The sequence below is a fragment of the Neopelma chrysocephalum genome, unplaced genomic scaffold, assembly GCF_003984885.1.
Source record: "Neopelma chrysocephalum unplaced genomic scaffold, ASM398488v2 Primary Assembly neopelma1_83, whole genome shotgun sequence".
NCBI classification, from domain to species: Eukaryota; Metazoa; Chordata; class Aves; order Passeriformes; family Pipridae; genus Neopelma; species Neopelma chrysocephalum.
This window is the reverse complement of record NW_020897745.1, coordinates 2,623,750-2,645,149: the sequence shown is the minus strand read 5'-3', so window position 1 is coordinate 2,645,149 and position 21,400 is coordinate 2,623,750. Positions and strand designations below refer to the sequence as shown.

The 21,400-nt window shown below is 46.3% G+C and overlaps 1 protein-coding gene across 3 annotated transcripts; it reads right to left on the bottom strand.

Moving 5' to 3' along the window:
* Positions 1–751: 751 nt before the first annotated feature.
* On the bottom strand, positions 752–21,202 carry IMMT (inner membrane mitochondrial protein). 3 transcript variants are annotated; one of them, XM_027691233.1, is made up of 15 exons: positions 21,109–21,202; positions 15,832–15,908; positions 15,537–15,726; positions 14,953–15,073; positions 12,225–12,302; positions 11,067–11,168; positions 10,379–10,515; positions 9,307–9,410; positions 7,322–7,457; positions 6,625–6,754; positions 5,016–5,030; positions 3,721–3,944; positions 2,376–2,507; positions 2,041–2,170; positions 752–1,713 (listed from the first exon to the last, which is right to left on the bottom strand). In XM_027691233.1, exons 1-15 carry the CDS (start codon positions 21,151–21,153, stop codon positions 1,088–1,090), a joined length of 2,247 nt encoding a protein of 748 aa, XP_027547034.1. In that variant the 5' UTR covers positions 21,154–21,202; the 3' UTR covers positions 752–1,087. The 3 variants fall into 3 exon arrangements, with proteins under 3 accessions (XP_027547034.1, XP_027547033.1, XP_027547035.1); XM_027691232.1 differs by having other exon boundaries at positions 12,225–12,305; positions 21,109–21,153; XM_027691234.1 differs by lacking the exon at positions 12,225–12,302.
* Positions 21,203–21,400: the final 198 nt, after the last annotated feature.

Sequence of the window (21,400 nt, the reverse complement as noted above, 5' to 3'; positions counted from 1 at the left end):
AGAGAACTAAAGCCAAGGACGTGACTAGGAACAAATATGGTAGTGCTGTGCCATTAACCTGCCCTCAGCATTGTGCTGCTCAGCTTGAAGGGTTTTTTTGAAGTAATTATTGTGAATAAGCAAAGGATTGCTCCTGAGAGAATTACACCATATTCTGGTGAAAAATAATTAACATTTGATTCTGTTAGTGAAATATAAAACCTTGATGGGGACGATGTTGCAGGTGTAGAGTCAAGAGAAAGGGCTTCCAAGGGTGGTGATAATGCTTTGTGTTTTATCCTAACAATTTAAAACCGGAACAGCAAGTAGACAAAGCCCCAGTTTCTCATTTCAGCAAGTTCTAAGTAAGTTGATCAATCTCTCTTCACTGATGGTAAGAATTAGGGGAAAAGTAAGAGAAGGAAGGAAGGAGCTTGGTTTTTATCTGAGCTCTCATGGTTGAACCAAGTCTGGCTTCCTGGTAGAAATAGCTGGTGTTCTAAAACTACAGCAGAGCAGGTCTAACAGGAAACATTCCAGGGTAGAAATTCACCACAGTATGTGCTCTGACTCCAGCTTCTGTCTATGGATCCTGTACTCAAACATGGATTTTTTTTTGTTAAAGCTGTACAAATCGATGAATCTCATCAGTGAATTCTTGCTCCTTGAAAGGAGTAAACCGAAGTTTTAACTCTTCAGGTCATGGAAAAAGGCTGAGCTTGTACTGCTCCAGCTGTAGTTTATGTTTAAACAGGAGACTAAACAGCAGAAGCAAGTGGTTGAAGTCTTGTTTTATTCAGCTGACAAAGTGGCAAATGATTAATGGCAGGTTACAAACATTATTTTGGTTGGATCACAAGCCCACTTGGTAAGATGGGGAAACATTAATTCTTACACAAATTGTAGGGAAGCTTCCTGAAGTTGGTTGTCATGACAACTCAAACCCAATAAAAATACAACAGATGGTGAAGTTAAATACAGTGCAAGGAAACAAGACGGTACCCGTGCTTTGATTTAACACTTCCAGCCCCTGCCAACAGCTCGGCCTGAACCCTCGGGAGCTCATGGGATTTCTTTCCTGCACAGAATTGCTGAGCTGCCTCCAAAGCTACAATCCTGGCTCCTGACTCTGCACTTGAGTTGTTCCCAACCCCACAGCACTGGCATAAGCTGTTAAGATATCCACAATCTGTTTGGTTTCCAGGGTCATCCGTGCCTCGTTCAGCCAGTCGGTTGCCACCCTCCTGGACTCCCCTCTCAGCTGGTTGACAAACTTGGCCGCCAGCTCCAGGTCTCCGTGTTCGATGCAATAGGAGGCGTAAGACAGTAACTTAAACGTGTCGAGGTCGTCGGGGCTCAGCTCGGCCGGCGGCTTCTGCTGCTGGGGGTGGAACAGCAGCAGCGACTGCAGGTAGGACAGGAAGTACTGATAGAGGCTGTTCCTTGTCTCATCGATCATGGCCACTCGCTTTGCCAGTTTTTGGACTGTGTGGAACCGTGCTCTGAGGGCCTCCTCGCTGTACACCCCCCGCGTCAGGGACTCCTCGGGCAGCGCGGCTGTTAAGGCTTCCGTGAAGGCGTTGTCGGAGCAGCTGGCTTGGATGGCCTTCACTGCACTGCCCAGGGGCTCTGTGGGACTGTCCCCCGTGGCTGTTCTCATGCAGTATTTGAGCGCTTCCACGGAGAGCCACAGCTGGTGGGCCTTCCTGGCCGCCTCCTCTGCTACTGCGTGACCTGCAAGGTGAGCCAAGAAGGGACTCTCAGTTGGGGCACGTGGTTTAGAGCACAAGCAGCAAAAGCTATTCCTCTCCACACTCTGCTTTCCAAAGCAGCCACCCCCTCAGCACCTGCTCTAAAGCAAGTCTGCGCCACAATTCAGAACCAGAACAAAAAACAGGTTTTGGGAGAACCCCTTTAGATTCACTCATCTGGTTTTTGCTGGGTGCTCAGCTGTGTGGCAAACCCGGGCCCACGAGCTACATGCCTGGGTTTAGACACCCAGGTTTGGGTAATGGGCCTTTGGGGATCAAGTCCTTAAAGAAATGGGATTTCAGTGCTCACTCTCGACTGCTTGCTCAATTCCCTTCAGCCTGGCGTAGGCAGTGTTTATGTCCAAGGTGAAGTTGTCGAGCTGTTCCTGAGTAAGGCGTCTGAACTGCATCTCCTGCTCACTGAGCTTCTCCGTTAGGTTCTGAAACAGAAGGAGAATCATGTATCACACCAGAAACAGATAGTTAATTATACTTCCTTTTAAGACATGTTTCTTTAAATCTGTTGTTCTTGCTAGGGACAACACGTACAGAAAATACAATATACCAGTGAGAAACCTTACTGAGGGGAATTTAACAGTTACTGAACTTATCCCTTTAATTCCTCTGTGGACTCTTCTCCCTTACCTGCTCAAATTCCACCTTCAGATCCTGCTCCTGGATCTTCAGCACGTCCCGGAGGTGGTCGGTGTGGGCAGCAGCCTGGCGCCGGAGCTGGGTCCGCATCTCGCTCTCCATCACCTCCCGCACCTCCTCGATCTGGACACACACAGGATGTTACAACAGCCCTGCTTGTCCCACACCCTGACTGCACCACACACCAGGGATTGCTGAGGGTACATTTACAGCAGTGGCATTGACAAAGCCCATGTTTCATCCTAAAAAGCTGCTGAGGTCCAGTTTTGTACCTGAGCTTTTCCGTAAAGCTGTTAAGGAAGAGCTTCACAGGAGGCCCTTAGTGCAGCTATCACAACAGTATGTAAAAAATACAGTAACTTGTCAAATGAAACACTTGGGTGTTTATAAACCAGTTTTTTCTGTTGGTTTTTGGCTTTTTTTAAAGGATTGTTTTGTTTCCAACCTTTCATTAAATACAGAGATGACAATTCAATCAACTTTTTGAAAGAGCTCTAAATCAGCAGAGCTCTTTTCTCTAATCTGTAAAGTATTGCAGTCGTTAAAATGACAGGCTACAGGTGAAATCCTTGGTTTCCCTTATGTGAATGCAAATTTTTCAAGTGTTTAACCCCATTTTCAAAACCAGGAGTATTTGGCAAAAGTGTCAGCCTGCAACATGGGATCTCAAAAGATAAAACCTCCAATGCCCAAATTCCTACATTTTTAAGTTGCAATTGCCTCACATCCAAAGCAGTATTAAAATTCTGAGGTTCCACAGTCCTTTGGAAAGAAATCAAATAAAGAGTGGAAGAACATGGAGACACCTCCTGGAGGCAGGATGGAGGGACTGATAGCCCCATGGTGGCCATACTGGGTCAGATGTAACACTGAAGTTCTTTACTGTGAGGGTGGTGAGGCCCTGGCACAGGCTGCCCAGAGAAGCTGTGGATGCCCCATCTCTGGGAGTGTTAAAGACCAGGTCTGGATGGCACTTTGAGCAACCTGGTCTAGTGGAAGGTGTCCCTGCCCATGGCAGGGGGTTGGAACAAGATGGTTCTTAAGGTCCCTTCCAGCCCAAACCATTCTGTGATTTATTCTGACCCAGTGATCCTATCTCCAACAGCAGACAAGTAACATGACAAAGTCATTCCCTGTTTCACTGTGTGATTTTACCATTCTAACTTTGCAGAAGTTTCCTTGCTCAACACCTCATCTCCATGCTTAGCCTGGGGGTCACCCATCTGAAGTCTCCCACCACTCAGAACACCCCAGCTGCTCCTCTGTGCACTTCCCCTCCCTTTTCTACCTCTTTTTTTGAGCCAGAGATTCAACCAGGTGTGTCAGGCCACTTTACCTTCTTCTCCTGTTCTAGCTCGATCTCGCTTTTGTGACGCTCCAGCGCTTTGGCCACAGCTGCCTCAAATGCTTTTTTATCTTCAAGTTTCTGCTTCTCCAGGGCTGTCTCGATGTGCTGCTGCTCCCTGACGCGCTGCTCCGCCAGCTCCCTGTTCAGCTGGTCGATGCGCCGGTGGGCGTGTGCGATGAGGGAGTTCAGGTCGTCCGGGGACAACTGCCCAGCTGAAGGGAAGCACAGGGAGTCAGGGAATCTGCTGCCACAGGGCTCACCCGCCTCCCACCCGAGTGCTCCGAGGCTCCCTGGGGTTGTGAGCAGTGAGCTTGTTCTAGGAAAACTTTCTGAGCACTTCAAGCCCTTGCCCTGTGCTAATACCCACCCGAGACCACTTTCTGAACCACACCTACAGGCGAGTGCTTTCATTCTAGGAGAGGAATTACCTTAGTTTCTTCCAAATTATTCCCAGCTATTTACACTCCCATGTCCATGTCAAACTCGATTAGAGGAGACTGATGACAACTCTGTTTGTTTCTTGGTCTTTACACCACCACATATTTTCCCCTGTGCCAGCAGAGAGAGCAGCAGGGGATGTAAAACCCCAAGCACTGTTACCTCCAGTGGGCACAAGCTCATAGAAGTGGGTGCCTGAAAATACTGCAGTCAGTGTGAGATAGGCTCAATTATCTCCTCAGATTTCTTACCCCTGAGTTTGTACCTTTCAGGTTTGGCTGCTCAAAGAGCAGCAGGAATCATAGCCACATTGTATCTGCTAAGTATTTACTCTTTTTGGGCTGGGACAGAAGGACCCAAGCTATGATTGCAGCATTTGGTGACCTGAAAGGGCTCTGTAAAATGCTGAGGCTCATTTTGCACTGGCTGCCAGCTAAATTGCCTGTAGGAAAACCAGGACTACTTGGGAAAGCATTCCTGCAGGGTCTAAAGCAAGTGAAATTCCACAGTGCTTCAGTTATCCGGGTGCTGGGAAAAGGACTGGCACAGGGAGGACTGGGAGCAGCAGTGCTTGTGTCCAGTGGGCAAGTGACCAGCAGCACTAAGCTCAGCTGTTGGACTTAACACTTAGAACAGAACAGAGTTTGTGGTTTAATTGTGCCAGATGTGCACAATTAATAGAAAGGATCCCAAAGCATACCAGAGCCTGAAATGTTCTAGGAATGCCATATTTCAGCCCTTTGTTGATAACTGCCTGTAATTTAGAGTCATGCACCACACAAACATGAACAGGACAAAGAGAAGAGATGGCATTCACAGGACAAGAACAAGTGACAGTAACTCACCTAAGTCAGTTATCTCTGCAACAGAAAGGAGAGAGGTTGGAAAAGTTAATGCACGTTCACTACAGCAAGGCAGTCATGCAAAAGTAAAACAGAAAACTAAAAGCTTATCTACAGTGACTTAAACATGAGCCCAAGACTTCAGGAATTCAGGAAGAACAGGATGTCAAGTATAAAAGTCTCTGATGTAGCCCAACCACTAAAATCACCCTCAGAAACCCACAGATGGATGTTTTAAGTTCAGCCAAAGCAAGGACACAAGTCTGAAGTAGGAAAGTACTACAGGACACTGGAAATTTCAGTCTGACGTTTCTAGGTTCTTACAAACAGAAGCAGATGGTAAAGAAACAAATTCCCAAGTGGCAGTGAGAGCCAAGGACCCCAACAAGTCAGTCCCATGTGCACCAGTAGGTCACACCAGTAAGAAATGGAGCACATGGAAGCCACCAGGAGCTTCCCTCTCCTCCCACAGAAGGGCAGTGATCACAAAACCCAAGATGTTCTCCTTTTATCCTTTGCAAGGAAAGGCAGCTCCACCTCCAGGGTGTCTAAATAAGTTGTTTTCTTGAAAACTAACATCCCAAAAGCAAACTCCACAAACGATTTGTTAATTTAAAATGTTTTCCCCACATATGCTGGGTGTGTGGTTGGCTGTTTTTTAAAAGAAAACTGACCATTCCAGAGACTTGGTGTGTTCATTTAGCCAGGAAAATGATCTGGGACTAAGGTTCACTTTTCTAAGGCATAAAGTAGCATTAAGAAAGACTGTTTAATTCTTCATTGCATACTTCAAGAAAAAAACATTTAGGCAATATTAACACCACATTTTTTTTCAAATGGCAGTTATCACTTCTATTAAAAACCCTGTAACTCATAAATAAAGACATGACAGCTGCCTCTCAACACTGAAGTTAGAGAAGTGTGAGATTACTTAGTGCATTTATGTTAAACCCTGATTGGAAATATCTGAGAAGGGGGTTGTTTTGTTTTGTTTTTTTTTCAGGGAATTAGTTTTTAAATTACCACAGGCAGTAATTTCTCCAAGGATATACCACACGTGGGTTCTTGCAGTAGCTCATCCATAGTAATGGTGAACACACACACTCCACCTTCTGCAACTCTGTCTTTAAAATCAAAGCAGTTAAGGTGAGTAAGGGAACCTGTGGGCAGAGGGATTCCGGTGGGTGAGCTGACTGTGAAGATGGCTGTTCACTGCTTTGTGCAGCACTGGCTGTTGTTACAGGTAAGTCACAGTGTCAGTTTAATTCAGAAAATAATCACAGTGTCAGCCAGACTTGATCAGTGAGTAACAGATTTGACTCAAATCTGCAGTGACCTGGCTCCCTTCCTGGAGTACCAGGGGAGGGAAGAGGTGTTCATAAAACCATATGATATTTATCATACAAGAGCTACAGTTTATGACACTTCCAATACAGCACAGGCAGTTCCCAGAACTAATCCTCTTCTTAACTTCAATTCTGAACTAATTTCCACTTCAAACCAACAAACCAATGTGGAAATTGGGATGCTGAACATTGGGTGGCTGCAGTTACAGAAGCACTACAAACCAAAGTGCAACAAGCAGGATGTAACCCCCCAGTGGGAGACTTACTCATGCCCTTCCAGCCAGGCTTCACATCGGGGGTGATGCTGTCCAGCTCCCGCTGGAATTCCTCTCTGGCTTTAGCCACCAGCTCGTGGTACTGAGCTACTATCTTGGCCTCAGACTGTGCTGCCTGAACCTGTAACAAAAATGACACCAGTTTATTTTTCAAGGCAGGTACTGAAATTGAAGACACACATAATTTAAAAGCAGGCCCTGGGTTAGTGGCAGATGTTGTTACCCTCCAGCCCAACCGAAGCAAACTCACTTGGGGGAGCACAAAAACCCACCCTGAGCTGTCCTGCAAAGGGAGATAAATTCCACCTTTGTGTTTCTTCCCCAGTCTTTTGAACTGCAAAGTGATTTACTCCCCAAGTCATTAGCATACATTCCAACTCCTCCCTAACCTCATGCTAAATTCCTCTTGGAATTAAACTGAAAGAATTATAAGTCTCCACCATAAAGGACTGACACCAGTCAAGCTGCCTGGAGGCTCTTTCAGGACAGAGTTCAAGTTCTCACAAAGAGAGGTGTCTGATCACTGCCAATACAACCAGCTCAGAGGCTGAGTACACCTACAAAAGGACCGATTTACACTTTATAAATATTTCACCTCCTCCAGAGGATTTGGGAATGGGGGCTCTGTGCAAGCTGCCAAGGAGTCCCTACACTAATGGCAATTGCAAACACTGTGAGGAAACTTTACCTTTTTCACCACATTGTCCAAGTCAATGATCATATGATGGAGATTTTCTTCTGCAGCAACAATGTGAGGTTTGGCTCCTGCGAGCTGAGACTTCTTGGCCTTCTCGATGACACCTTTCATCGTCTCTAACTCCTCTCTGGAAAGAGAAGCAGCTGCTGAATGTAACACATGCAGGGCTTATCACCCCAAAGAAAATTTACTTCATGCTGTTGGTATTTACAGGAACAACTACTGGGTAACTCTACTGCTGCTTCCCATCTACCAGCTCTAAGATGCTGTGATTAAAGATTTTTTTTTTTTCCACATCCTGAAACCTAAAGATGCCACTGTGGCTATGCCATGTAAAATGAGAATTATTTATACTGGAATTAGTATTTAAGATTTATCTGGAGGGAAGATGAAAGTTCACTGGAAGGAGTTAGGATTAGTAAAACTAAGTTAGAATCAGACAGCAGACATTTCCAGCAAAGAAACATTTTTAATATAGATGGCTTACGCTTGCAGAAGTGTTTTGGACATGATGACTGGTGGAGATTAATGAGGATGGGAGAAAATTTATAGGGCTCTGCAAAGACAGATTATGGGTTTTTGTAATTAGGAAAGAACTGCTTTCCTCCAGCACAAGTGGAAATAAAGGAAAAAGTGCTCCTTTTCCAAATCCATTCAAACCAATGGAGGTTTCCAGTGATCTCACTGGAATAAGGAACAGGCTTTAAAATAAATTTATTTAAGAAAATAAATAAAAGCAAAGATATCTAGTAGAGCAATAGAGAATGAAAGGTGGTGCATGTGGGGTTTGCATTAGCTTTGTTTTACTAAATGGAACCTCAGTTACACCTCCCACTAATTTTAGTCAGCACAGCAACTTCAAAGATAAAAGAAGTTTACAATGTAATAGCAACCATGCAACTTCAAGGATGATGTTACCCTCTCAGCCTCAGAAGCATCAAAGGGTTTCCAAATTTATTTCTAACCTCATTACAAGGGCATCTTGGAGATACTGTCTGTCAACTTTTTTCTGCTGCAATGACCCCGCACCCTCAATGTACATCAGCGTGGTTCATACAGAGCCTGGGCATGAGCAGAGCTCCCTTTCAGAATTTAAGTTTTTCTTTGACAGGTACTTAGTAAAAATCTAACCTTGAAAGCAAATCTGTGGGCAAATGGAACTGCCAAGGGATGCTGAAAGGTTTAGTTTTTTATTACAACTAAAAGAAGCTGGTGATGTTACTGACTCAATACACAGGGAGTGCAGTCGTGGAGTCATTACAGAAGGGTTTGGGTTGGAAGGGACCTTAAAGATCACCCAGTTCCAAATCCCTGCCAGGGGCAGGGACATCTTCCACTGTCCCAGGTTGCTGCAAGCACCATCCAACCTGACTTTCAACACTTCCAGGGATGGGTCTGCCACAGCTTCTCTGAGCAACCTTCTCTCACCACCCTCACAGTAAAGAATTTCTCCCCAATATCCCAGCTAACCCTGACCTCTGTCAGTTTGAAGCCATTCCCCTTGTCCTGTCTCTCCATGCACTTGTCCAAAGTCCCTCTCCAGATCTCTTGTAGCCCCTTTCAGTGCTGGAAGGTGCTCAAAGGTCTCCCCAGAGCCTTCTCTTACAATAGGTTTCATATTGACAAAATGATACAATATAATACTAAAAGGACTGTGGATTCTTTTTTCAATCTAACTTGTACTTACCAAAACTATGTGGAAGTACTAAGAAGATAAACAAGTTCTTTAAAAGAAGAGCAGGACTGTTTCAGACTCTTTGGTACAGTGAGGACCACATGCACGGGCACCCAAGATTTACACACATCAAATTAAAATACTCATTAGCGTATAAAACTATTTTCTGGTTTAGCACAAACCCACCAGTTCAGTACAAACACAGCTGAGTCCCTGCTTTGTAGAAACTCCTCTGGTGTTTGCCAGCCCTCACATGAGCAACACTGACTTATTACTCCAAGACTTAAACCAAGCAACTCACTTGGCTTTCAGCAGAGCATCAGCAGCTTCGTCCACCGCTCTCCTCCGGTCCTTCAGCGCGTCCTCCAGCGTGCGCCACTGGGTGGATTTTTTCTCCCCGGCCTCCTAAGAAGGAAGCACAGATTCCTCATCAGGGTCGTTACAACCACTGAGTCAGAGATATCGAAAAAATGAAAGCCTGCAGAGATTCATGTGTTGCTGAACAATTCACTCAAACTGAGCAACGTTCTCGTGCTTTTCAACAGCACAGCTGGAAGCTTTACAAATCATGTTTCTCTTCCTGTGTTTTGTTTTGGTTTTGTTTGATTCTTAATGGGTTTTTTCCCGAGCCACAGAACCTTTGTCCACGCAGAAGAGCTCACATGAGGATCACTGTATGGTGCACAACAATTCTGAGGGGAAATCTCTACATTATTAAAGTACCATAATACTTTGAGGTTGCTTTATTTTTCAAGTAAGCTTAATAATTAATAATTAAAAGGGAACTCTTAAGACAGTTATTTTACTAACTACTAGATTAAGTCTCGGGTGCTTGGTTAGTTGCCCACATGTCTCTAATTAACAACTGAATTATATCCTATGCTCCAGAACTGAATGAGCAGCAGTAGTTCCAAACAAACCCCAGTGTAAGCACACCAGGACCACAAAAGGTATCACTTGTACATCCTCATCCCATTTCCAGGCAAGAAATGAACAATCAAGCAAGAAGATTTTGGCAAAGGGAATAAGTTCAATGGAATTATTGGGGTGGACAGTGTGATACCGTAAACTAGGTAAAAAAAAGCTCTTGGGATTTAAAATACAATTAATTAAAATACAATGTGAAAACTATTAATGTATTAACTTGAACTTTTTTTCCTGAAAAAATTAAATAAACGAGTTCAGGAAAAAAAACAAAAACAGTCAAACCCACTGTATTATTTGACTACACCACATTTCACAAGAGGAAAGATTAAGTTAAAACTGTGATAAATGGAAGGACCTTACAAGTAAAGCTTCCAAGTTTAATTGTGAGATTAAAGTTTGCTGAACGCAATAAAAAAGAAAAAGTTGTCCCCATTTGTCCTGTTTACCTCAGAATTATCCATGGCCTCCTTCAGGATCTGGGAATGAGCATTCACTGCTTGCACAGCTGACTCCTGGGCAGTGATAGCCTGAAGGGTTACACGAGCAGTTGTGTTTAGGGCTCCTTCTAGAGTTGCTGCAAGGGCTGGAAAAAATAATAAAGTCAATAAGACAATAAATAAAAGAACTTTATAATTAGTAGAATGACATGTTACTGCATCTCTTTACATTGTTTTCTATGACCCAGAAGAGCTGGTCAGTTTGGAACTGCACAGCAGCCTACAGAAAGTCACAAAACATGCTCCTCATTTAGAGCAGGAGTATTAAGGTGCAAGTCTGCACTAAAAGCAATACTCTACCCAGTGGGAGACCTTTCCCATGATTTTGCAGGGGGCTGCAGGTATATCCCATATTCACTTCTTATAATGGTTGTTAAGAGAAAACAAGTAAATTTTCCTATCTTCCTTGAACCATTCAATCGGTTGGTCCATTCCAACCTCAGATTTTCTATTATTCTTCAACTCTCAGTTACTTCTGAGTGAGTGGAAGAAGCTTCAAACACCACTCACTCTGCCCCCTCAACAGGGGACAACAACAAAGGGGTGTGGAAGCAGCTTAGAACTCTGAAGCCAATGCAGTCCCACAGTTCTTCTGTCCCACAGAACACACACAGGAACACTGAAAGTAAGGACTCACCTTTTATCTTCTCTTGCTCCTCTTTGTCTTGCTGGGCAAGACGGGCCGCAACTTCTTCTGGTGACCGTTCCTTTATAGCGTGGGAACCTTCATGTTCTTTGCCTATTCAGAAGTAAAAAGGAGTTAAACTGTTTAAACTGTTTAGTCCAAATTCTTACACAGATTACTTGCAGGGAAATAACTTTCTTAACAAAACTGATTTTTATAGTCAGTGTCGCTTTGTAGATCTGACTTCTGAAACTAACTCGAAAATCTTTAATTACAAAGGTCAGCCTCACATCTGAAAACCAAAGATGGACACTTCACATGCACCTGGAGATTTTATGTTGTCTAGTCACAAAATTAGACAAGATTCAGAAGTAAAAGGCAAAGCAAGAAGTGAGAAACAATTATGGAGCCAAGTTTAAATTTTAAGTCAATCTCCGTTCTTATTTTTGTTTCAGTTCCCCTTTGGCATGCTTAGGGAGCCCAACCAAAACAACAAAGGATTAATGAGAGGGCTGTGGTGACTCACAACGGTGAATCACAACCATCCTCTATTCCCTTGCCTACGGCTCCTTAAAATGCCTCTGAGAGTGAGCACTGGCTTAACTAATGCTCTCAAGACCAACAGCAAGTTGCATCTAAACTGAGGAGGGAGCCCACGTTGAAAAACCCACCAGGTCACCTCTGAGCAACACTGATGCTACTCTGCAGCATGTACTTACTTACCCTTGGCCTACTTTTTATGAAATGTGTTCATACTGGAAGAAATCAATATCATATAATCTCATCTGAAAGAGACCATGATCTGGAAGCCAGTGTCTCTTGTTGAAGTTTAACAATAAATGTGGTTTCTTCACCTGGCCCTGGGCAGAGACACTTTTCTGAACAGCAATTAGAGAGCCCCCAAGAGCAGAGGCAAACTGGACAGGACAAGTTCAGTTCAGCATAAAGGCAGGATTCCCTCTGGTGCTCACACCTACACCTGCCCCAAGCATCAATCTCAGCTTCTTACTATGTTAAAAATCTGTAAACAGATGATGGAAGTTTTCTTCTGCAAAAGCCACAGAGACTCACACCTTTCAACACTGACAAATACCAACACAGAAGCAAGAATTTGTGCACTTGAAATTTGGATTTGTGTTTCCTTCATTGCATTCATGTGATCTTTTTCACCTTCTTCAGTCTGTATCCCCGGAGCTGGCACCGACATGGCCACACCTGTTGCAGAGATGATCTGTGCTGCAGCCTTGCCTGCTGTCAAATACAGTTACAGAACAAACCAGTTAGTACAGGAGGGGCTCAGGGGTCCACCTGTCACACAGGGAGAGGTCCCGGGCCTGCCACGCTGGTGAGGAGGGCTTTACACCAAAGCTGCCAGGGGACATGGTGGGATGGCTCCCATGACCGGAGTGATGGAAGGATGAGGCTCTTTAGGAAGGACAGGCAGGGAAGATGAGGAGAGGGATCACTCTCTATGTCAGTGACCAGATGGGAGTTTGTGGAGCTCTGCCTGGGGATGGATGAGGAGCTGGCTGAGAGCTTAAGGGTCAGGATTACAGGGGACATTACAGTGGGGGTCTGCCACAGGCCACCTGAGCAGGAAGGCCATGTGGAAGGGGCTCTCCATAGATAAACAGAAGCAGCTCCATATTCACAAGCTCTGGTCCTCATGAGGAATTTCAACCACTGATATCTACTGGAGGGGCAGCACGGCAGGGCATAAACAATCCAGGTTCCTGGAATGCATTGGTGACAACATCTTTCTCCAAGTAATAGGGGAGCCAGTGGGAGAGGTGCTATGTTGGACCTTGTTCTCACCAGCTGGGAGGGGCTGGTGGGGAATGCGAAGCTCAAGAGCAGCCTTGGCTGCAGGGACCATGAAATGGTGGAGTTCCAGATCCTTGGGACAGTGAAGAGGGTGCACAGTAAGCTCAGTACCCTGGACTTCAGGAGAGCAGACCTTGGGTTCTTCAGGGATCTGCTTGGTAGAGTACCATAGGATAAAGCCCCAGATGGAAGAGGAGGCCAAGGAAGCTGGTTGATATTCAAGGATCACCTCCTCCAAACTCAGGGAAGTTGTGGGCCCTCTCCAGAAGAAAACAGGAGATTTAATTATCTGGGATATGGAGAAGGCTGAGTACTCAGTAACTTTTTTGCCTCAGTGTTCACTGTCAAGTGCTCCAGTCATACCACCTGAGACCACTTAAGGAACCTGAACGTGCACAAGTCCATGGCTCCTGATAAGATTCCTCTGTGGGTCCTGAGGGAACTGGCTAAGCCACTACCCATCATATTTGAGAAGTCACGGCAGTCTGGTGAAGTTCCCATTGACTCCCATTTTTAAAAACATAAGTAAGGAAGACCCAGGGAACCACAGGTCCATCAGTCCCATCTCTGTGCCTGGCAAGATCATAGGGCAGATCCTCTTGGAAACCATGCTATGGTAGATGGAAAATAAGGAAGTGACTGATGACAGACTGATGGCTTCACCAGGGGCAAACTGTGCCTGACTAATCTGGTGACCTTCTAAGACAGGGTTACAGTGCTGGTGGATGAGGAAGAGCAACTGCCACCATCTACCTGGACTGGTGCAAAGCTTGTGACACTGCCCTGCACAACATCCTTGTCTCCAAACTGGACAGAGACAGACTTGATGGATGGACCACTTGGTGGATAAGGAATTGGCTGGATGGCTGCTCTCAGAGCTGTGGTCAGTGGCTCAATGTCCAAGTGGACACCAGTGAAGGGTGGTGTCCCTCAGGGGTCGGTGTTGGGACTGGTGCTGTTTGACATCTCTGTCAGTGACATGGACAGTGGGACTGATGCACCCTCAGCAAGTCTGGGGATGACACTGAGCTGTGTGATGTGGTCAACATGCTGGAGAAAAGGAATGGCATCCAGAGGGACCCGGACAGGCTTGAGGGGTGGGCACATGTGAACCTCATGGAAGTTCAACAAGGCCAAGTGCAAGGTCCTGCACCTGGGTCAGGGCAATCCTGGCACAAATCCAGGCTGGGTGGAGAATGGATTGAGAGCAGCCCTGGGGAGAAGGACTTGGGGGCATTGGTGGACAAGAAGCTCAACACGACCCAGCAATGTGCACTTGCAGCCCAGACACCCCCCGTGTGCTTGGCTGCATCTCCAGCAGGGTGGGCAGCAGGCCCAGGGAGGGGATTCTGCCCTGGAAGTGTCCAAGGCCAGGTTGGATGGAGCTTTGAGCAACCTGGTCTAGTGAAAGGTGTCCCTGCCCATGGAACTGGATGATCTTTAAGGTTCCCTTCCAACCCACACCATTCTGTGATTCTACAATATGTTCTATAAAGTAGAAGCAGGGTTGTAAGACTTAATTTTTTTCCTCTGTAGAAACGTATTAATTGGACACTGATGTTGTTATTTCCAGAAAAAGAGGATTTCCTGGACAAACGGCAACAAGATATTAGTTACACAAACACACAGCCATGAGAGGTAAACGTAAAAAGACATGGCAACTGCTCCTCTCTAAACCACTTCCACCTGATCTGGCTTTACAGCAGCTCAGCAATTATCCAAAATTAAGTTTCTTGTGCTTACAAGAAGAGAGGGCAAATAGCCTCGGAGTCCAGCAGCCAAAGTTCTATTCCTGTTGAGTCTCATATCTAAACTATGCAGGTTAGTCAGTGTTTATCTTAGATTTCAAATATTTTATATAGTAAATACATTTCCTAAAAAAAATAGGGAAAAAAAAGAGCTAAAGCTATTTTAAGCAAATTTTATGGCTCGAAGAGAAAACAACATTAATTCTAAGAAATAATAACGTTTATCTTCAACCATTCAAAGGACTATTTTAATCTACTCTAGCATGTATGATACAGGAGATCATTAGGTCATTTGCTTCTCTGTACATGACATTCTGTAAATTTACCTTCTTTTTCCTCTGAAGGAGCAGCAGCTTCTGGTTTGCTTATTGGGGATTTGGGAGCAGGCTGTTTAGACTCTTTCATTACTTCTGCTACAGATGAGATCTTCAGTGGACCTTGCTGTATCTTGAAAAATAAAAAATAAGAAATATCATAAATTTTCCAAACTAATAAGAGTTTTCTAATCTTGCCACACCACTAACTACACTAGACCTCTAGTAAAATAGTTAAATTCCAGCCCATCACTTGCCTCTGTCTCTCCCCAGTTTATTTCTGGGTGTAAGCAGAGCAGCTTTTCAGTTGGGATTTTACTACGATATTTTACTGTAAATAAAAAGAACAGTTTCACAACCCACAGACCACAATCACAAGATGATTTGGGGAAACACACAAGCACCACTTATGCAGCACAAAGTAGTACCTCGGTTCACAATTCCTAAACCTTTTTCATTTCAGAAATCTGAAAGATTCTTAAATTTTTTAAATTCTTAGCACACACCAAAATTAATCACAATTTGAAACCTAAGAGCAGACACTCTCTCTAAAAAACAGAAAAATGAACGGGTGGGGGTGGATGGGAAACACTCACTGGTTTCTTTGGCATCGGTGTGCTGGAAGGTGCAGGGCCAAGAGCCATCTCGAAGAGTTTGTCGGAGTAGGGAATGGCCTTCTCCACGCTCTCCCGGAATTGTTTGTCATAGCTGGCGTACAGGACGGTTCCACCTATTCCTCCACCCACAAACAGCACACCTGCACCAATGACTTTGCCTGCAGACACACTGAGGAAGAAAGAGGAGTCAAAGCCATGTCCACTGTATTATATGGCAAACATCCAACAGCCTGTGAGTCGTCACCAGTTCCACCCTCCAAGCCCTGGAACGTACCCGGACTCTCCCGAGTGGGTGGCATATCCGCGGCACAGCCGTGATGGACGGAGGGACGCTCTCACACGCTGGTTATTCTGCAAGGGGTGGAGGAGGCAAGAGTTAGCAGTGAGCACATTCAAACATCTCCCCACCTCAACAGCAGCATTGGACTGATTTGCCCCATCACCACATCCCACACCTGTCTGAAGGAAAGCACGACCGGCGCCAGAACAGCAACATTGGATTCTCTTCCCTAAACAGAGAGGAGAGCTTTCTCTTGTGCAGCTTCCAGGGAAAGGGCTTTGTAAGAAGTACTTAGGCATTTTGGAAAATGATATGGGAAAAAAAAATCCTACCCCAGCTTATTTCTGCATTTATTTTGCTTATTTATGCTCCCTGCCCCCAGTTAGTTCAGATTCTCTTTAACAACCTCCTGCACTAGAACAGCTCAGTGTGAGCAGTGTAAGAGACAACAGCAGCTGTTTAGATACTTAAAAATATTAAAAACTATATTTAACACTTATTTAAACTATTTTTAATTCTGAAGACACACAGGTAACTCTCCCTGAGCTTCCACACTAAGACTTCTCCTTTAAAAGAATTAACAACGCACACACTTTCCAGATAGGCATCAGATTATAACAGTTAAATTAGTATATGAAGAGTGATATTTCATTAAATTCTACTTTACAAAAACCATATTACCCAAGATTTTTATCTTCTTCGTATTTTAGCTGGAAATTAGGATTTACCAGAAGGACTGGTTAAGCTACTCTGAGCCTTCAGAAGGAAACAAGTTGTCCCCCTCAGAGGTTTTTTTCCCCACATGGGAATTACTAACAGAGAAATACGGGACTCACGAGAAATCAAAGTACAAGGCACAAGAATAACCCTTCCCACAGTTGAGATATTTTGTCCAACTGGGAATTTTCTCTTTAAAAAAGAAAAAAATGGGAGATCCCTCACTACAACATAACCCTAGAAGCCAAGTTTCTCTATTTCCTTTTGCACATGGCAACAACAGGCACAACTTTGTGGTTTGGGTCCCATCCTTGCCCAAAAGTGTAGACAGGAAAGGGCAGGAACAGTGAATTCTTATTCTTTCCAGAAAGGCAGCCAAAACATTTTTAATTAGTAGCAGGAGCACGAGTACAGCAAGAGGAAATGTGCTCCTCTTACCCCTGAGACCTTCAGGAGCCTCCTCTGTACTCCATGGTTGGTTTTCTGGTTTGTGATGGATAAAACAGGTGACAAAATAATAAATAACTTCTGTAATGTTTTTGATTATCTGACTTGATTGCCCCAGAAGCATTTACTGAGGCATCACTGGTCCTTTCAAGGGGAATTTCACCAAGAAAAGCCCTGTAAATAATTTTGTTATCAACTGCTGAACACGCTCCTGACTCTCAGTACGTCCCTATTTCACCATGAATACTTCAGCATCATGCATACAGCTCAACCCAGTGAAATGAAAAGGGAAAAATAAAGTGATTTTCTACTGATCAGTTCAGACTGAATTTCCAGTCCCTTCCACCACTTTGGGATTACCCTATTTTGCCTAGTGCTCACCTGGAAATAAGCCATCACTCCCAAGCTCCTGGCCAGGCTTTCTGGAGGTTATCCCACTCTGCACCACTGTCACTCCCACCTCCCTGCTCACGCTGGACCTGCCTTCTTGGTGATCCTGGAGGCTCCCAAAACCACAACCCTGGTGCCTGGGCCAGCTCAGCCATGTCCATGTTGGCTAAATCCCTACTCACACGGAGTGATGGCAAACAACACTTAGTTCTACACCCTCAGTAAACACTGCTCCTGGGACCAGGCTGTGCTCAGGGAGCCAGGAGAACATTTGCTTTTTGTAGCTCAGCATTTACGCTTTGTACACCAGGAGGGTTTTTTCAGTGGGATTATTGATTTTAGTCCAGATGCTCTTTGGACCAGATGACCTTTCGAGGTCCCTTCCAAGCCAAGTTGTTCTAGGATTAGACAAATCCCCATTTTTATCTGGTTTTTGTCAAGATGAGAGGAACTAAAACACAGGTCCTCAATGAGAGTATTGGACTCTCACATGTGTAGCAATGGGAGCAACAACTAAACCCAAAACAAGCCCCCACCAACTTTCTTTCAAGATTTTGCAACAAATTCCCACAGCTGGCCAGTGCAACAACAACCAAAAGTCTGTAGGTATCGGTTTTATGAAGAGAAACACGAGTTTGATTGTCCCCCCTCACATCCAAATACACCCAAGTACACTACTGCCTCTAAAAAATATTTTTTTTAAAGAAGCCTTGCTCCCTTTTGGCCATCATAATAATATTGGTTTTATTTGCTGTATCACCATAATTCAGAAACTTGCAGGTAGTTTCTAATCTCCCCTTTGCATAATTCCCAGGAGTTTGTAATTTTTCAGAACACTGTTATTTATTTAGTAATAATGCCTCAAAGGATTTGGAGGAAATACACCACACATGCTTTGCTATGCTGTGTAAAAGGCAGAAATAAACCATTTGCTGTCATGCAGAAGACAGAGAAAACCCTTTGGATGAGGCAGCACGGAGACAGCACAGATCCCCACATCAAGGGCACTGCAGGGGCAGCTGTTTCCATTCCTTCCTCCTCCTCCAGCAGTTCTACGTTGTATTTGTTTCACCCAACTTCTTAAATGCTTATTATTTTACACTCATTATCTACTATTTAATCACCAAACCAGAAACTTCAGAAGAAGTTTGTTTTTGTTATGACAGAGGTCAGGTGTAACAAGGACATCTGACCACAGAACTCTGATTTCTCATAATTGAAGACTTCTGCTATATATCACACACTTTTACTAAAAGCCCTGTTTCCTTTTAAATAGAACTACAAAAATACTTCAAATAAGAGAAGACTCCCTCTGCAGCACTGCACGTGTAGCATCAAACATTTAGGAAATCAAGGTACGAAGAACAACTTCTCTCAAAGCCACAACTTTAATTTACTTGTTAACAAGCTTAGTGATCCTTGACACACAGAGCTCACAGTAAGAGAGGAGGACAGAAGTTTTCCCACTCTCCACTGTGAGTTCCCTACTGGGATTTTTCATACTTATACCCTCATGCTGCTCTGGCTTTGGGGAGCAGCAGCTGCTTTGCTATTCCCATCCAGCCACACTCTGCTGCTCAGCTGTCTCAGGCTGCTCAAGCCACCAAGCATCATCAGGGACCTGTTACCCCAGAGTCCTGACCAGGTCCAGCTCTCCTCAGACAACTAGGTTTTTTAACCTGCAAAAAAGTATCTGAACATCCCAAAAGACAGGCAGACCTGCCTCACTGTCAGCTTCCATATAACAGAGAGGTCAATAGCCAGAGGGTCTTATTTCCACGACAGGAGTTTTCACTTCTGTGAAAAATCTACCTATTACCATCTCAGATCAGATGAGCCCTTCTTGATTAGAGTTCCCAACTCTGCACCTCTTGCAACACAAGCACTATAATTAAACAATGGTTTCTCATTTCCAGTTTCTGTCTCTTCTTGCTACCCAAAAAGAAACAAGTTTTAGTTGCAGAAAGTCTGCAGGACCTGAAACAGTCTCCATGTGAATAAAAAGAAGCAAAAATGTATAAAAATAATGTCACTGCATGCCTACTTTTGCTTTCTAAACTAGACTTCCATTGTACTCGATCTCGTCAGGAAATATGAGTAGGGTTAAAGGAAAAGTTGGGTTTTTTTAAGTAAGGAAACAATCAGTAAAGGTACAGACAACAAACTTCACAGAGTGCTGTGGCATCTCTGTATTTGCACAGTTCTCTGGAAGAAATCCTTCCCCGTGGGGGTGGTGAGGCCCTGGCACAGATTGCCCAGAGAAGCTGTGGCTGCCCCATCCCTGCAAGTGTCCAAGGACAGGTTGGACAGCGCTTGGAGCAACCTGGGATAGTGGAAGGTGTCCCTGCCCATGACAAGCGGGTGGAACAAGACGATATTTAATGTCCCTTCCAAGCCAAACCATTCTGTGATTCTTCCACCACTCACTCATAGCCCGATGACCCACTTCCAGCCACAAAGCACCACCCTGGCTGTTCCGGAGCTGTACAGTCATTCCAGACACATCCTGTCAAAGGCTGAGCACATGCAAATAGCCCCAAGTGATAAACATCTACCAAAGCCTGGTTTCTGCCTTCTCAACTCCCAGCTAAAACTTTCCACAGCCTGGTAAACCCGGAGCCTTATTCCAGTGGGCATCAGGTGACCTGGCCCGAGGACTCTCCAGCCTTATGGAGCAGCAGAGGAAAGGCAGCTGCAGTGCTGGAGGGGAGTATGTACAGCGTCTCCTTTGCTGAACTGCGTGAATAGAGGGTAAAGAACATGCGATGGAGAGCAGGGTATAAAAATGATCTGATCAGCTCACTTTTTATTAGCCATGAAGACAGCTGAAACAAAAGTTGTGGCCTTGGTAGAGGAGTCACTCTCGCCACAGACCCCCGTGGCTTCCTAAAGTTGGCGACTGCTTTAAAAAGGCCTCTGCAGCACATCACCATCCTTATCTCTGCTGATAAGGAGAGGCAAAGGTCCGGGACACAACGCACGGGTCTCACGGGCACTTTCCCCCCGGCACCGCGTGCTGTGCCCTCCCCGTGTCCCACCGGGCGCTCAGAAGGATCCCCTCACACCCGAGCGCTCAAATTACTCATTCCCCGCCCCGGGCACCGGGACTCCAGAGCCGGCCCCGACCCTGCGGTGCCGCCGTGTGCGGGCGGGAGGCCGCGCCAGGGAACGCAAGGTCACGTCCTTCCCCGCCAGGAAGTGCGCCGGCCGCCCCGTCCCGCGGAGCCAGCGCTCCGTCCGCGGCCCCGCCGAGCCTCCGCCTCCCCCGGGGCCCTGCCCGCGGGCCCCGGCGCTACCCTAGTCTGGCCCGGCAGAGCGGGGGCGAAGGGCCCGGCGCGGCCATGGCGGCGGGACTACAGCCCCCGGCGTGCACCGCGGCGCGCCCCGCAGTCTCCGTCGCGAACTACGAGTCCCGGCGCGCACCGCGGCGGGGCAGCGCTGTACGGAACCGCGCGGCGCCGCAAGGCACGCCGGGACTCGCAGTCCACCCCACCCACCGACCCCCGCCCCCCGCGCCCATTGGCGGCCGCGCCCGCCAGTCAAAACTCGCGCAGCCAATCGCGACGCGCGCGTGCCGAGTCATTCAGCGCGCGGCGCGCCGCGGTCACAGGACCCCCCCACACTCCCACCCCACCCCAATCCCCCTCCGCAGGCCCGGCGCGGCCTCAGCAGTGACAGCGGGGGGCGGCTCGTGGGGCTCCCGCCGCCGACGCTCACCTGCTTGGCCACGGCGAGCCCCGCCCGGCGGCAGGCCCGCAGCATGGCTCGGAGAGGCGGCCGGCGCGGCCCGCGGGGAAGGCGCCGTGCGCGGGTCCTGCCGGCACCGCCTCCGCCCCCCCTCCCTGCCCCGCCCTCAGCGCCCACCGCGCCTGCGCGAGCGCTCCCGCGTGACGGGCCGCGCGCCGCCAATCGGAGCGCGGGGAAGGGGTCGCGAGACGCCGGCGCGCGAGGTGTGGGGGGGTACGCGCGCCGGATTCGCGGGCTCTCGGGACCGTCTCCGTGAGGGACA